This window comes from Aquarana catesbeiana, linkage group LG05 (assembly GCF_042186555.1).
Source record: "Aquarana catesbeiana isolate 2022-GZ linkage group LG05, ASM4218655v1, whole genome shotgun sequence".
Taxonomy (NCBI): Eukaryota; Metazoa; Chordata; class Amphibia; order Anura; family Ranidae; genus Aquarana; species Aquarana catesbeiana.
Window position 1 is genome coordinate 252,032,314 of NC_133328.1, and position 17,646 is coordinate 252,049,959.

The 17,646-nt window shown below is 42.9% G+C and overlaps 1 protein-coding gene across 1 annotated transcript in view; it reads right to left on the reverse strand.

The window, feature by feature from the left end:
* Nucleotides 1-17,646, reverse strand: part of TRIO (trio Rho guanine nucleotide exchange factor) — a gene marked incomplete in the record, with an annotated part of 1,361,655 nt that overhangs the window by 801,814 nt on the left and 542,195 nt on the right. Inside the window, 1 exon segment of the mRNA XM_073630705.1 lies at nucleotides 16,298-16,447. Coding sequence (XP_073486806.1) covers nucleotides 16,298-16,447 — 150 coding nt within the window.

Consider the following 17,646-nt stretch of genomic DNA (forward strand, 5'->3'; position numbering starts at 1 on the left):
TGACTCTGGCTTTCGGTTTGTCATATAGAAGCCTCAGCCAATTCACAAAGTTTGGGCCGAATTTAAACTCTGCCAATACCTTCCACAGATAGTGCCACTCGAGGCTATCAAAAGCCTTAACCGCATCTAATGATAAGATCGCCCTGTTGCCTCCCCTCTCCGTAGGTACTTGTATGTTACCATACATTCTCCTAATGTTCATACTCACCGATCTCTCCGGTATGAAACCGGTTTGATCCTCGTGTATTACTTTAGAAATTATTTTTTTTAACCTGTTTGCTAGAGTTTTGGCCAGGATCTTAACATCCGTGCATAATAGTGAGAATGGTCTATATGAGGCGGGATCTAACGGGTTCTTCCCCTCTTTCAAAAGAATTATAATCGTGGCTTCTGTCATGGACAAAGGTAATCTACCTTCCACCACGGCTCCGTTCAGAACTTCTAATAATTTTGGGAGCAGAACCTCCCCATATTTTTTATACAATTCTGCCGGTAATCCGTCAGGTCCTGGCGCTTTTTGATTCGCCATTTCATTTACCACTCCTTGTAACTCTGCCAGTGTCAGCGGGGCTTCAAGGATATCTCTCTCCTCACTGGATAGCGGAACTATTCTTAGTTCTTCAAAGAAGTCCCACATCTCCCCTTCTACATCTGCCTGTGGGGCCCTATACAAACCTTCATAGTATTCTTTGAACACCTTCACCATACCAGGAGTATGTCTTATAGTGTTCCCGTCCCCATCCCACACTGCTGGTATGGTAGATGAAGAGCCATTAGCCCTAGCTATTAATGCCAAGGTTCTACCCACTAATTCCCCTTCACAAAAAAATGTTTGTTTCTGGAACATTTTACTCTTTTCCTCTTTTGCCAGGGCTAATTTTCTGTATTCCTCCTGACCCTCGACCCAGGCCTCATATCTAGCTGTGGTTGGCTCCTCCAGGTATCTGTCTTCTACCTCCCTCACCTTTTCCCTAGTTCTGTGTTCCTTAATTTGTGCTTTCCTTTTAACATAAGAGATTTTCTGAATAAGAACTCCTCTAAGGTAAGCCTTCAGGGCATCCCAGGTTATACCTAACGGGGCAGATCCTTGATTCAGCTTTATGAACTCTTTCAAATCACTGACAATCCCCCCATCGTCCTCAATTACCTCAAGCCAGAAGGGATTCAGTTTCCACTCCCCCCGACCAACACACCACCCCGTTTTAACTGAGAAAATCACTGGCGAATGGTCTGAGAGCCCCCTAGGGTCATAATCCATCCCATTCATCATTTTCAGAGCCTCTTCGTTACAAAGCACCAGATCTATCCTGGATAAAGTGGCATGCGTCCTTGAGTGGCATGAATATTGCCTTTCTCCTGGATGCCACCTCCTCCAAATGTCCACCCATCCTACTTCCTCACAAAATTGGAGGAGCGGGCTCCTAGATGCCCCTCCAGGAGATGGCCCTGTCGGGAATCTATCCAAACAGTTGCCCATGGCCATATTGAAATCCCCCGTCACTATAACTGGCACCCCAGGTTTATCTGCTATAAAACTTATCAATTTATTAAGTACCTCAGTTTTAAATGGTGGAGGTATATATACACACTAGCCAGAACAGTCCCGCCCCTCGATGTTACAATAGAGAAAGACATACCGACCATACTTATCCAATCTACTCTGCCTGCAGGAGAAAACCAATCCAGTATTTATTAATACACTCACTCCCCTCGAATATGATGAATGAGTTGAGTGATACTGCTTTTGATAACTCCTATTCCTTAGAGTATCAACTGAACCCCTATCTAAATGGGTCTCCTGAAGGCAGAGTATCCTGACACCCCTTGTTCTGGCCATAGAGAAGATAGCTTGTTTCTTACAGACATCTTTCACCCCTCTTACATTCCATGAACATACCCTCATACACTTAAATGTATCTATTTTTGTGCCTATCATCTCCTATATCTATACCTTAACTCAAAATAATTCTTAATTCTCAAAACTGTTGTGATTACTTTTTGAAATTCTAGTGCCTTTACTTTTTGTGTAACTTCCATACCATCCCTTCCACCCCCTTCTCCCCCCCTACCCCCCCTCCCCCCCCATACCCCCATCCACACAACCTCACCCCCAACCCTCCGCCCTCCCCCTCTCCCTCTCCCATCCCCCCCTCCCCCAACCTGGGCCTATCCCACCGAGCTTCTAAAGTGACCGTGATTAACCCTTAAACCTGGGTATACCTCCTTCCTCCTTGTGCGTTGCAACCTGAACCCTTTTATCAGAGGGGAATTACCCCCAACATACTTCATTTGTGTACAATTTTTATAGCTGCTGCCCCCCTACACCCACACCTCTAAAAAAAATATAACCCTAGGAGAGGGGTGGAAAACATGAGGGGGAAGGGAGAGGGAGAGAAGAGGTGAAATAAAAAATAAAAACAAAGGGAAGAAATAACCAGTCTCCTCCCAAAGTGTATATCTGCCCACCAGACAGACAAAAGGGAGAAAAAAAAAAAAAAAATCCCTAAATTCTAACCCCCTATTCTCTCCCCCTTTCCCTCTGGGGCTCTTCACCTGGCCGTAGCCCTCCCTCACTTTTTTCCAACCATGAAAACACCTCACCAGGAGTGTTGAAAAATTTCACCTCCCCATTTGCTGTTACCCGTAAACGGGCAGGATACAGCAGCGCATAACTGAGTCTACGCTACTGTAAACTTCGCTTACACTCTATGAACTTTGCTCTCTGTCTCTGCAGTTCCGGGGAGAAATCTGGATATAAAAATATTTTTGCGCCATTATATATAATATTTTTCATCTCTCTTGCTCTCTGGAGGATAGTAACCTTATCTCTGAAAAACAGCAATTTAACTATAAGGGGACTTGACTGACCCCCTGAATGTGGGGCCCTCGGGGCGACTCTGTGTGCTCGTTCAATAGCGAATATATTGGAGAATGCGTCCTTGCCAAACATGTCTCTAAACCACCCCTCCATAAACTCTACTGGGTTATTGCCCTCACTCTTTTCAGGGAGGCCAAGGACCCTCACATTCTTCCTGCGTGCCCTGTTCTCAAAATCGTCCATTTTCTGAAGGCATGTATTTAATTGTTCTTTCATCCTCTTAACCTCCTGTCTCAGTGGATTCACATCATCTTCCACCTGGCTGAGTCTCTCTTCTAAAACGGTGGTTCGGGCGCATACCTCCTGCATATCCCTCTTCAACATGGCCAAGTCGGTTCTAATACCTTTCTGATAGATCCGACAGCATGATCTTACAAACATTTACTGCTAGGAGAATGTCCTTCAAAGATGGTTCCTGCTCTTGTACCTCTTTATCTTTTAATCCCTCGTTATCCGGGCCACTCAGGCCCCTCTCCTTCTCCAGATACGTCTGTGATGCTAAATCGGTTACTGTGGGCACATGAATTTCAGCTGGACCTTGACTTTTTCTCCCCCCAGGGTTACTACCCTGCGCCCCTTGAGCTTGTGCACCCCCCACCTGGTTTCCTTTTTTTGGTGTGCAGTTTGGCGTATGAGCAAAGCGCTCCAGCTTTGCGGCAGCGCCCTGAGCCACTTTATCCTTGGGGCCTCGTAGATTATGCGCCCCAGCTCCTTCCTGTGCTATGGCCTCCTCTGACCCTTTTTTTCTGGTCATCTTATCTCCCCTCACCCCTGGGGTTTCCGAGAGAAAGGGTTGTAGCAAATATTTTAGTCACGAAAGACGTCGCTGTGGGGGGGTTCCCCAGGTTTCCATTTTGCAGAGATGACACATATGTATTACCTTAAGGTACACAATGCACAGTATACCTGGGTGATTTTTCCTTCCTTCCCTCTATCTTCCGGACCGCTGCTCTGGTCAGCAGCTTCACCTGACTGCAAACTTGTTTCCTTGCTGGCCAGTATGAGCGCTCTGCTAGGGGATCCAGTGCTATGTGGTGCGGACTCCTGTCTCTGGGACAGCCACGGCGGCGGCGTCAGCCCGGTCTTTGAGACGGCTGCTTGTTCCTTATTTCCCCGCCCTTATTTCCCCTGCATACCGGCCGTCATAGGGAGCGGACAAGCCTGCTATGGTGTCCTAGGATTCCAGCGTGGATGGCAGGCGGCGGGTGTCGGGAAGCGCAGCTGGGTCCAGGTTCTCAGCGCCCTCCCCTTCCCTTCAGCCTCCGGTCACGCCCATCCCCCTTTTAAAAAGCATTTTGAAAATAAAAAACAAGGTCCACTTACTGATGAAGCTCAACAATGGGCCTGAGAAAATCCAGTTTATGGAAATGAACATAGACATGCTCCAGTGCATTCAAAGGAAGTCTCTTCACATTGCCTGGACATAGTCACAGCCATTAGAGGGACCGGGAAGAGTGCGAATGGCACAGGTACTACCACATATAAAGGTCTCACCATCTCTGTGGAAGGTAGGGCAAGTAAACTGCTTCTAGCTTTATGGTGTCAGAATCTGGCTGTGAATAATATTGTACCAGTCCTCCTGACCTTGCGCCATGCCCGCAGTCTGTCTATCTCTTGCGCCATGCCCGCAGTCTTTGTCCATCTCTTGTGCCATGTATGCAGTCTCTGCCCATCTCTTGCGACATGCCCGCAGTCTCTGCCCATCTCTTGCACCATGCCCGCAGTCTCTGCCCATCTCTTGCGCCATGCCCGCAGTCTCTGCCCATCTCTTGTGCCATGCCCGCAGTCTCTGCCCATCGTTTGCACCATGTTCTCTGCCCATCTCTTGCACCATGCCAGCAGTCTATGCCCATCTCGTGTGGGGTGGGACTTGCATTGTGGAGGGGAGGGGGAAGCAGGAGGATGGTTGGTGGGGGGGGGGCACCAAAATGCACCTTAGCCTAAGTAGACAAAAATCCTTGCACCGGCCCTGGCTACAACTGTCACATTCGTTAAGCCACTCCTGAACCAGAGACAAAGTCAGGAGCACCTTACCTGGGCTACCGAGAAAAAGGACTGGACTGTTGCTCAGTGGGCCAAAGTCCTCTTTTGGGATGAAAGTAAAATTTTGCATTTGATTTAGAAAATCAAGGTCCCAGAGTCTGGAGAAAGAGTGGAGAGGCACAGAATCCAAGTTGCACGGGGACCAGTGTGAAGTGCATCACAATCAGTGATGATTTGGGGAGCCGTGTCATCTGCTGGTGTTGGTTCACTGTGTTTATTCAAGTCCAAAGTCAGCGCAGCCCTCTACCAGGAAATTCTAGAGCATTTCATGGTTCCCTCTGCTAACCAGCTTTATGGAGATGCTGATTTTATTTTCTAGCAGGACTTGGCACCTGCCCACACTGCCAAAATTACCAATACCCAATGAATGATCGTAATATTACTTTGCTTGATTGGCCAGCAAACTCGCCTGACCTAAACCCCATAGAAAATCTGTGGGGTATTTTCAGAAGGAAGATGAGAGACAACAGACCCAACAACGCAGAAGAGCTGAAGGCCGCTATCAAAGCAACCTGGGCTTCCATAACACCTCAGCAGTGCAACGGCCTGATCGCCTCCACGCCACATCACACTAATGCAGTAATTCATGCAAAAGGAGCTCCGACCGTGTGCATACAATACTGTACATGGACATACTTTTCAGTAAGCCAACATTTCTGTATTAAATAACTTTTTTTTTTTAAATTGGTCTTATGCAATATTCTAATTTTCTGAGATACTTAATTTTGAGTTGTCACTAGCTGCAAGCCATAATCATCAAAATTGAAAGGACATGCTTGAAACATATATCACTCTGTGTGTAATTAATCTATATAATATATGAGTCTCACTTTTTCAATTACTGAAATAAATTAACATTCAAATTTTTTTGAGATGCACATGTATAGGAAAGCACCCACATTGGGTAGCAGGTTAGTTATGAGTGCAACAGATCCACCTATTACTGCTGAGTAATAAGAATAAAATAACCTTTCTGGATTACAAAGTTTTACGCGTGCAGCCAACATCTTGTCTGCAAAACTGTTAATTGTAAAAGAAGGAAAAGATTAGATTAGTGTTGAGGAACAACCAAAATAATACTGACATAGAGCCTTTTTTGAATGTGCCTCTCCACCAATGCCTTTGTGGTCTCCAACATACAGGAAGGACCACCTGAAAATTAGATGTCAGAGTGAGAGAGCACATTTACAATCTTTGAGGGTCAATTTCTGAAATCACTGTTCCATTCACCATAACAAGAACCCTACTGATTTACAATTTTGGAGCACAGAAAATGTTCATCAACACTAGTGAGGGGATAACTTGAAGAGAACCTTATCTAGAAGGGAGAGCAGGTGGATCTATGAAGCTGATAAACTGATTCCCTAAGGGTCTAAATGTAGACAAATTTAAACTGTTATATCAGTGATTTGTGATGCACTGCTTCTATATGTCCCAGTGTATTTGGAGAGGTTGCATCCATCATCTCTCTATATCTCTTAAAATTTTTGTGATTTTACATATGTATTTAGAAAATGTCATGACTTTATGAATCGTTGTCACACTTTAAAAAGGACGCGGCAACGTGGGGCTCTGCCCACCCAGCTGCTTCATTTATTTACAGTTCTGTGGATGAGAAACTACAAGTACAGACAACCTTTGTGGCTGTTGGCCTGTAGTTCTCAATGAACTACCAGGGCACTGTTGAGCGCTCTATATATATTAAATGCAAAACTTTGTACTTGCAAAAAAAGTGTATTTGTTTATATTATTTTTTTTAAGGTGAATTTATCATTTAACAGTTACAATTGTTCAATACAAGTTCACAATTTATTTGATGCCTTGCCTGTTTATGGCACTTGAGGCATTGACTGTCACAAAAAAGTGGTAAAGATGTATGATAAACAATACATGCGATTTGTGGCACAATTTAACACAGAGTTGATTATATTAGTGCAGCATACTTTATTTAAAAAGGCTACTTTGCTGACATTAATCTCTAGTGGGTTTCAAAGGGTGGCTTCTGCAAGGCAGAGAACCAAATTAGGATCCCAGAGAAGCGCCGTTGCTGCAAAAGGGGCCTGATATGAGTAAAAAATACATTTTCCTTTACTTTCTTTATTTTCAAAAACAAATGAGAGCTGCAAAATACTCAACATGCCTCTCAGTAAATAGCTTGGGGTGTCTACTTTCCAAAATGGGGTCATTTGGGGGGGTTGTGCCATCTTGGCATTTCATGGCCTCCGAAACTGTGATAGTCAGTGAGGAAGTGAAATCGCCATTTTACACCCTTAGAAAGTCTGAAGGCGGTAATTGGTTTTTGGGGTTCTGTATGCAGCTAGGCTCCCAAAAAGTCTCACATGTGGTATGCCTGTAATCAGAAGCAGCAGAATGTATTTTGGGGTGTAATTCCACATATACCCATGGCATGTGTGAGCAATATATCATTTCAGTGACAACTTTGTGTAAACTTTTTTTTTTTGTCATTTTTCAATCACTTGTGACAAAATATTCCATGGGCTCAATATGCCTCTCAGCAAATTCCTTGAGGTGTCTACTTTCCAAAATGGGGTCATTGGGGTGGCGGGGAGGGTTTGGACTGCCCTGCCATTTTAGAGTTGAAAATGTTTTTATTAATAAAGTAAACATCATAACAGCAATGCAGCTGACATATCACTTGTAAGAAAGCGGTATAAAGCGCGCCAAATGGCTATCGCCTACAGCAGCGCCTGTGCCCAAAGGTTGCATAAATAGGTTTGGGTTCAAATTATGTCAATCCATAGTTGATCAGATGAAAGAGGAGAAAGAAAGATAAGGGCAGAAAGAGTTAAAGAGGGGGGAAGCGTTAGGAGGGGGGGGTCTGCTGGGAGAGCCTGGGGTGGAAAGACAATAGTTTGGTAAATGAAGGGTATCCCTACATCTATTTAAGAAAGGATCATGATGTTGGTGGAGCTGGGCTCAGAGGAACAGGGAGCATGCCAGCCAGGGCGCCCTGCCATTTTAGCACCTCAAGAAATTAGATAGGCAGTCAAACTCCCTGTAATAAGAGGTGGTTTAAGGTATTTTGCATATCTCACTGTCCTTTTTTGGGTTGATTTGAAAAAAAAAAAAAAAAAAAACAGTGAAGTGGTTATGTGGAGTTATGAAATCTATTGTATCTTTTGAAACCAGAGGTTAAAACCAGTTGCTAAGACCAGTGTTAAAACAAATCCCTGCTCCATCAAAGGGACTCATTGTCACTCTGAGCTTGAGCATTCTCCAGGCCTTAGGCAGAGGAAATGTTTACCCATTTTTTAAAATTGGCTCCCTTTTACCTGGTCTCTCCCCCCACCACTACAAGTTAGTGTATTCCCCTGTGGAGTACTCATTAAGTAGAGTGTGGGAACAGGGTACGCACGCCCCGAAAAGGAGTATGCGATAACCCACGTATAGACTGCCCTGTAACAAATCCTTTTGACAAAAGGGGCAAGAGAAGTTTACATTGCGCCCAACCGGGAGCAGAGTTCAACCATTTATTGTGGTCCTGCCCAGCCATAGCACGCTATTGGAAACATGTGGTGGACCTGCTTTCTACTCTTGTTCCACTCACTCCTGAAGTATGTCTACTTGGACTATGACGAGGAGCTATGGCCCAAATATGTGAGGACAGTTATGAAAGAAACAATTTTGGTGTGTACGCATATTGAGCTTAAGAAGATACAGGCCTCTCTCCTCTCCATATCACAGTAGATTAATGCTGTCAACCAAATCCTACCTTATGAAAAAGTCCTATACATAGATAGAAGGTGTCCTCAAATATTAAAAGAATATGTTTGGTGTAATTCAACGCATACACTAACTGTCAATAGATAAATATCACATTTTCTTTTATGATCTGTCTGTGGGATGCCCACGTTACTTTTTTTTTTTTTTTTAAGATATCAGCTCACAATTATGGTTTTACTTATTGCAATATAAAGGAGATAACTTATGTTATAGTTTATCTGTTTATTGACGGATTGTTAGACTGTACTTGCAATGAGAAATCATTTATGCATATTTCTTCATGTGCTTTGTAAGCTATGCACCCTGTTACTTGGTGTGCAGCTACATGCAAACAGCAACAGCTGCTGTCAGCCTGTCATTGGCTTATAAAGACTGAGCGACTATCAATATTGGCAGGCTCCTGTCATTCCAATGGAAAGAACACGCCGATTCCTGTCACTAGAATTTAGTGTATGTGGCTAACCAGCCGTGTAAAGGAGGTCTTACAGAGCACAAACTAACAAAGAATTTAAAATAAGTTCACAACTGCTACAAAAGTTATGGATTTTTTTTTAACCCTTTGATTACCATAACATATAGCCACATATCCTTAGCAGTCAAAGGGTTAAGTAAAAGAAAAGCAAAGAACAAAAGTAACAGTATCATTTTCACAGTGGTTTTTCACTTCTCCGCCGATTACTTCTATGATACCACATCTTATCTAGCTCTTATCTCGGTTTACAAAAATGAATAAGCTTTATTTTGCCTGCTCCGTAAGTAATAGTATTTTACGGATACTAGTGCACTGTTGGCTGGGCATACATGTATTGAATTTTTTTTCTTTTCTGGTGAACTACCAAAAAGACTGTCAACTTAGCTAAGCAGCATATTTGTCCTACCCTGTTTTTCATGCCTCCACCTAAGCACCCTGTCCTTTATTTCTTGTACACATTCTCTCTTTATTGCACTGGTAACTAAAGAAAAAGCAAGAACTTCAGGCAGAACAAAATTTTTCAATAAGAATGTATCTATAACTGCTCAGATACAGGTCTTTTGTTCTATGGAAACCTGAGCACTGTTCAGGTTTAATGACTGAGGCACCATCTATACAAGAACCCAGATTTTGCTAGGATGAAGGCTGGGTTCACACCTATGCGTATTGGATGTGGGTTTCTCCGAGCCGGTTCACATATGCCCATTGCACCTCTGAAGCGGCTTGCACAGGAGTGCTGTGCGTCTTTGGCTCCATTTCAGGGCTGAATTCAGGCAAAAATTCAGCCCCGATTCATCCCTAAAACGTAGAACAGGGACGCACCAGCCCCTGATGCGAGCCGCATTCGTCGGAGGTGTGAACCCAGCCAAAAAGGACAATTTAAAAAATAAATACATAAATAAAAGGGGTAAATTGAGCTTTATAAAATAAAACGGATATATCATTGTCATTTAATGATTATATAGAAGAAAATCTATTTTAACCTTCAGCCACCTACGTATTTCTAAAACTGACAAGAAAAAAAAAAATCAAAGTTACAGCCTTGTAATCATGGCTACAATTGAGGCATTATTGTACACAAATGTCCACAAAACTCCAAGAAAAGACTTTCCTCTTCCTCTAATTGACAGCTGTTCATATTACAACACTGGCAATGATCATGTGATTTTAGCAGTTTGATTCTCATCACACTCTCACACAGTAATAGCAGCTGTATATTCCCATTGCATACCATACTGGCATAGCCTTTGCGGTTAGGGTGCTGGAATAACAGTTGTCTGGCCTTGCATGCAACATGGGCCACACACATAGGCAGTGCACTTTTGTTCTTACTGTAAACCCCTTTTTTAATGAAAACATCAATATTCATCAGGTGAAATTTTGCACTATGGTGTTTGCAGTAGAATTCAAGGTGTGTCGGTGACATATTTTTCCAGGGAAAAGCAACAGGCTCAGCAATTCAGCAACTAAGTTTGCTACAATCCTTGCAATGTACAGAGGAATTTAGGTCCTCATGTTTACACTATTGCAATCTGTTGTGCATCTACCATAGTACTGCAATGCACAACAATGGAAATCACAATAGTACCTGTGCCAGTTCACATCAATAGAACATGGTGCAGTGTGATTTTTGGAATGATGCATGCACTTTGTTTGGTGCTAGATGAAGTTAGAAGCTGATTGGCTACCATGCACTGCTGCATCAGATTTTGCATTCTCCAATTTTAGTAATTCAACACCAGTGTGTTTTAGGCCGGGTTCACACTGGTACAACAACAGCTCCGACATTGGGAGCTCATGTCGCATGACGTGTGAAAATCAATATTTCCCTATGGGAGCCGTCTTAACTGGTCCGACACAAGTTGATCCGACTTTGAAAATGACCCTCGCGCTACTTTGGCCTGACTCTGATCCTACTTCAGCCTATTGATTATCACTGAAGTCGGTTTAAAGTCGGAACGCCGTCTTGACTGATCCGACTTTGGCATGCGACTTGTGCATGAAGACAGCAGAGAAGACCCAGCAAAAGAGCGAGAAGATAGCGGAGAAGACCCAGGCAGAAGACAGCTGACAGAGGAAGAAGAACCGGCGAGAGAGCGGAGAAGACCCGGAGAGGGGCAAAGAAGCGGAGAGGGCTAGAAGACATCAGCGGAGAAGAATCGGAGAGGGGAGAAGTCGGAAGAGACGCTGGAGCTGCCTTAAATTACTTTAACACCCCGCATGCTGTGTTTTATTTATTCATGTTGAGGGCATGCGGCCTGGTATGGTTCGGGGGGGGGGGGGGGGGGGGCTTGCTTGTCCCCACTCCCTTTCCTGACCTGCCGGGCTGTGTGCTCGGATAAGGGTCTGGTATAGATTTGGGGGGGAGGGGGGCGAAGAAGCGGTGTGGGGGGGTTCCCCTTAAAATCCATAGCAGACCAAAGGGCCAGACAGGTTTCCAACAAAATGGCCGACGGAACACTTCCTGTCTTTTCCCATACATTGACTAGGGCTTTAACCAATCCGGATCCCCGAGGAAGTCACGTGGTGTGATGTAATGCATAGGGAATGAAAGGACCACGTAAGACCGGAAGTGACGTAAGATGTGTCTGCTGTTTTTTAATTTGTTTCTTGTAAGTTCCCATTTGGCCGTTAAAATAAATCAGTGAGTTTATACAATATTGCGCTATGGGAGATTTTCTTTCATCCCCTGTATATACTCGCTGTGGGTAAATGTCCGTATGGATTAATCCGAAGCAGTCATCTGGTATACAATACTTTGAGAGGGGTACCCACCATCACTACATCCTGGAAAGGTCTCCAGCCATACTCATTTTCACTGCCATTTATTACCCACATGGAGGTAAGAGTCTACTGAGCACTAAGTGATGTACACGAAGACTGGCACATTGGCAATTTCTATTGAAGTGAAGGGTTAGTGTGTGGGTGTGGCGCGGTCCTAATTTATAGAAATACTTGGTAAATTGTGTGTAGCCAAATCCCATATGTAAAGTCTCATAAACCAAAATTGCAAATAAAAATTTCAACGAAAATAAAACCAAGCATAAAACAGCAAAGTGACCCCCTTTGGAGTGTGTAGGTGTAACGTTGTCCTAGTGGGGAAAAAAGTGGAGAAAATGGAAAAAAAATGGAAACAATGGAAGAAATCGCATAAAGGACTGCTGCCTCCACAAATGTGATTTCCACCAAGGTGGAAAAAACAGAAGGTAAGTGAAGGGTTAGTGTGTGGGTGTGGCGCAGTCCTAATTCATAGAAATACTTGGTAAATCGTGTGTAGCCAAATCCCATATATAAAGTCGCATATAAAGTATAAACCAAAATTGCAAATAAAAAATTCAACGAAAATAAAACCAAACATAAAACAGCAAAGTGACCCCCTTTGGAGTGTGTAGGTGTAACGTTGTCCTAGTTTAAAAATACTTTGTAAATCGTGTGTAGCCAAATCCCACATGTAAAATCGCATGTAAATTATAAACAAAATATAAACAAAATCGCATATAGCAAATTTAACGGCTAGGTTGGCCCCCTTTGAATTGGGGGAGGGGGAAGGGGAACAGGGGATGAAATCAAAAAATGACTTTAGCCAAAGTTATTCCATCCGCATAAAAACCCCATATAGTGATTGACAAACATAACATTGCTGAATAATTACATAGGTTAAATCGTGACTAGTGCTCAGTGCAATTTAAGTGAAAAACTTGACATCTTTGTAAAGCAAGGCAGGTATTTGTATTAATCTTGGTGACCAGGTGCTCGTGTCTTGTGATCATGCGGACAATCACCAGCTTCTTTAACCCCTGCGGGGGTAATGCGCAGTCACAGTGTATGCCACTGTGCGGCAATCCACAGGCTGTTTCTGGGTCACGGTGACGTTTTAGGCATAAGAGAAGAAAGAGGAGATTCCATAGCGTAAAACCATAAAACACTCTTTATTGAACGCAGATGACAGAATGGTACTCACATTTAAGCAGTTTATAATAGGCAACCAAATGTCATCAAAACAGGAGAGCGTCAGATTTAAGTTGGTGATCCTCTAGGAGATAATGCAAAAGCGTCAGAATAGGCCACGCCCTACGCGTTTCATCATAGGGCCGTCAACTGGAGCGTGCCCCCTTTGCGTCACCTCCCCTCCTTTTATACTGTGCGATGTGCTGCATGCCTGCACACCGGAAACCTCCGGCGGCCATTTTCCCTTAGGTTTTTGCGCGGCCATCTTGCATGTGGCTATTGCAGACCGGAGCCATGTGTATAAACCTTTAGTGGAATATCCCTAGTGTTGTAAAAACTGGAAATGACCCTAGTGTTGTAAAAACAGGAAATAAAACAAAGGGAAATCCGTGGCCATTTTGTGAGAGATTTTGCAGACCGAAGCCCAATAGAGCAATTGATAGGTATATGCTATTTTGCAGGCCGAAGTCCGCGGCCATTTTCTTGTAGGTTCTGCAAGATCTATGTAGGTTATATGCCTGAGTCCGCGGCCATTTTCTTGTAGAATGGCCGCGGACTCAGGCATATAACCTACATAGATCTTGCAGAACCTACAAGAAAATGGCCGCGGACTTCGGCCTGCAAAATAGCATATACCTATCAATTGCTCTATTGGGCTTCGGTCTGCAAAATCTCTCACAAAATGGCCACGGATTTCCCTTTGGTTTATTTCCTGTTTTTACAACACTAGGGTCCTTTCCTGTTTTTACAACACTAGGGATATTCCACTAAAGGTTTATACACATGGCTCCGGTCTGCAATAGCCACATGCAAGATGGCCGCGCAAAAACCTAAGGGAAAATGGCCGCCGGAGGTTTCCGGTGTGCAGGCATGCAGCACATCGCACAGTATAAAAGGAGGGGAGGTGACGCAAAGGGGGCACGCTCCAGTTGACGTCCCTATGACGAAACGCGTAGCCTTTTCTGACGCTTTTGCATCATCTCCCAGAGGATCACCAACTTAAATCTGACGCTCTCCTGTTTTGATGACATTTGGTTGCCTATTATAAACTGCTTAAATGTGAGTACCATTCTGTCATCTGCGTTCAATAAAGAGTGTTTTATGGTTTTACGCTATGAAATCTCCTCTTTCTTCTCTTATGCCTAAAACGTCACCGTGACCCAGAAACAGCCTGTGGATTGCTGCACAGTGGCATACACTGTGACTGCGCATTACCCCCGCAGGGGTTAAAGAATCTGGTGAGTGTCCGCATGATCACAAGACACGAGCACCTGGTCACCAAGATTAATACAAATACCTGCCTTGTTTTACAAAGATGTCAAGTTTTTCACTTAAATTGCACTGAGCACTAGTCACGATTTAACCTATGTAAATATTCAGCAATGTTATGTTTGTCAATCACTATATGGGGTTTTTATGCGGATGGAATAACTTTGGCTAAAGTCATTTTTTGATTTCATCCCCTGTTCCCCTTCCCCCTCCCCCAATTCAAAGGGGGCCAACCTAGCCGTTAAATTTGCTATATGCGATTTTGTTTATAATTTACATGCGATTTTACATGTGGGATTTGGCTACACACGATTTACAAAGTATTTTTAAACTAGGACAACGTTACACCTACACACTCCAAAGGGGGTCACTTTGCTGTTTTATGTTTGGTTTTATTTTCGTTGAATTTTTTATTTGCAATTTTGGTTTATACTTTATATGCGACTTTATATATGGGATTTGGCTACACACGATTTACCAAGTATTTCTATGAATTAGGACTGCGCCACACCCACACACTAACCCTTCACTTACCTTCTGTTTTTTCCACCTTGGTGGAAATCACATTTGTGGAGGCAGCAGTCCTTTATGCGATTTCTTCCATTGTTTCCATTTTTTTCCATTTTCTCCACTTTTTTCTCCACTAGGACAACGTTACACCTACACACTCCAAAGGGGGTCACTTTGCTGTTTTATGTTTGGTTTTATTTTCGTAGAATTTTTTATTTGCAATTTTGGTTTATGCGACTTTACATATGGGATTTGGCTACACACGATTTACCAAGTATTTCTCTAAATTAGGACAGCGCCACACCCACACATTAACCCTTCACTTACCTTCTGTTTTTTCCACCTAGGTGGAAATCACATCTGTGGAGGCAGCAGTCCTTTATGCGATTTCTTCTATTGTTTCCATTTTTTTCCAATTTTTTTTTTCCATTTTCTCCACTTTTTTAATTTCCTGTTCCGTTGCGCAGATACAACACTCATATTTCATTACAATTTCTATTGAAGAACACATTTAAGCACTTTTTGCAGTTTGTTTAAGCACCTTCTGCCATTGACTTTTAATGTTTTTATCTATCTTAAATGGACTTTTGAATCACGGTTTCATTATTGCAGCAGTGAGATAATGTATAATTGATTTGATCGATATTATATGTATTCACATAGATCATATTATTTATCCCATTGAAGCATTGGATATGTACAGAATTTTTATTGGTTTATTTTGCACAATAATTTGATTTAGCTTAAGATAATTTGCACAGGGCATTTTTACACATGATTTTAAGTGTTAGTTGCACAGCTACATTCCTATAGCTTTTTTACACAGAATCATTGACACAGTGCAACGTTATTTTATTATCATCATTTATATTAGTAAATTGTGCTAATCACATATTTATTTTAGACCAAAGGTCTATGCTTCTTGAGGGGGAACCCGTGCCGTTTTTTTTTTTTACATTGTGCGTGGAGTTCCCCCTAAAGATTCATACCAGACACAGTGCCTGGTATTGTCGGGGATCAAAGGAGGATCCCTGTTCATTGAAGTCGGACTTCAAGTCGCAGGGGAAAGTCGGATCCAAAGTGGTACGACTGTTGTGTCGTACCAGTGTGAACCCTTCCTTAATCGCATACACTTCAATGGGAAATTTTCTAAAAGTCCAGTCTCTCTCTTCTTGAAACAATGTCAAAATGCATGAACAATGTGCATAAATGTGCTACAAAACACACTAAAAGACGCAGGATTATGCAGCAGCGCTAGTGTGAACCTAGACTTAGAAAAATCTTTTTAAAATATACTGTTTTACTGACCTCTTTTATCAACACCTTACTTTTAAAATTTCACAAACTGCAGGATAGTACTTCAGTACAGAAAATGGAAGTACTCCCAGGGAGACATTTTCAACTATGTTAACAATGAAACCAACAGATTGTACCTTTAGGAAGGCCTCTTTTTGTTCAAGGTGTTTGCTAATCATAGGAGTCACATGGTCAGTTTCAGAATTTGGCCCAAGCTTGTCAGCTCCACCACACCAATCTTCTTCTCTCTTGTACTCTTGCTCGAGGCTTTCTAGAACACTACATACCTTAAATTAGAAAAAAAAATTATATCAGGTAAGAATAATAATGTATGGTTACCAGTCAAAACTATGCCAACATCTCTTAAGCACACAGGCGGAACTTGACTTTCCCTTGTTCCCAGGAGAAGCATGCCCAATTGGCCTATAACTACACTTGTGCAATGCAATTCTATTTTGATATATATTATATCAAAATAGAATTGCAACATATTGTTCACAGGATTACCAGATAAAAATGAAGGAAAAATGCCTGACACAATAAAACAAGCCACCTTATCTAAGGAGCAATAGGCTGCAATGTATTACATTTTTGAGTTTAGATACACTTTAACCATTTTCTTTTCATTTCATTGCTGCTGACCTTGCTCAGCCTCTTTTAGTTACTTCAAAGCATGTGCTCCAGTGATGGCTGACCATCAGTGCGCAGAACTAGCATCCATAAGTGACAACAGTGGACATTTGTGCAATTTGTGTTGATACAACTACTTGTAGTTTCCCATCAGAAGCACATGAGCACAAGCAGGAGACAGTTGTCAACCATAACACTAAGTGATTTAAAGGATAAGTTCACCTTTGGGAACACGTTACATGGGCCCCCATTTTTAGGGTGGAACATGTAAAATGTTCCCGATCCTGCAGAGGCTCCCTGCACTCCCTGTGACAGCAGGCCAGGAATTTTCTCCCCATACCTGCTGTCACTATTTAAAAAAAGCATGGCTGTGCGGGGCCCCGTCCCGCATCATTTACAGAGTTCTTGCTTCTCATTCAGCAGCTGTTGGCTTGCACGTATCAATAAACTACCAGGGCACTGTTGAGCGCTCTAGTAGATCATGGATTCTTCCTGTCTTTGCTAAACTGCCTGCCTGTACGATGTATGGACAGACAGCTTACACTGACAGTCTGTAGGAGTTATGCAGGGCACCAGCAATTTGCTTCCAGGCTTCTACAAAAAAAAATAAATAAATAAATAATAATAATTTCACTTTTTTTTTACCTTAAAAAGGAGAAGTCCAGCCTGAGCTTTTGAGGCTGGGCTTCTCCTATGGGTCACAAGAGTGCAATTCGTCATGCACTCCTGTGACCCGTTTTCAGCGGAGAGCGATCTGACGTCCGCTCTCCACTGACGGCACCAGGATCAGTCGGGGCAGCGAGTCATCCAGACTTAGGAAGTCTGGATACGCTATCTACCTTGACTGATGGCAGTC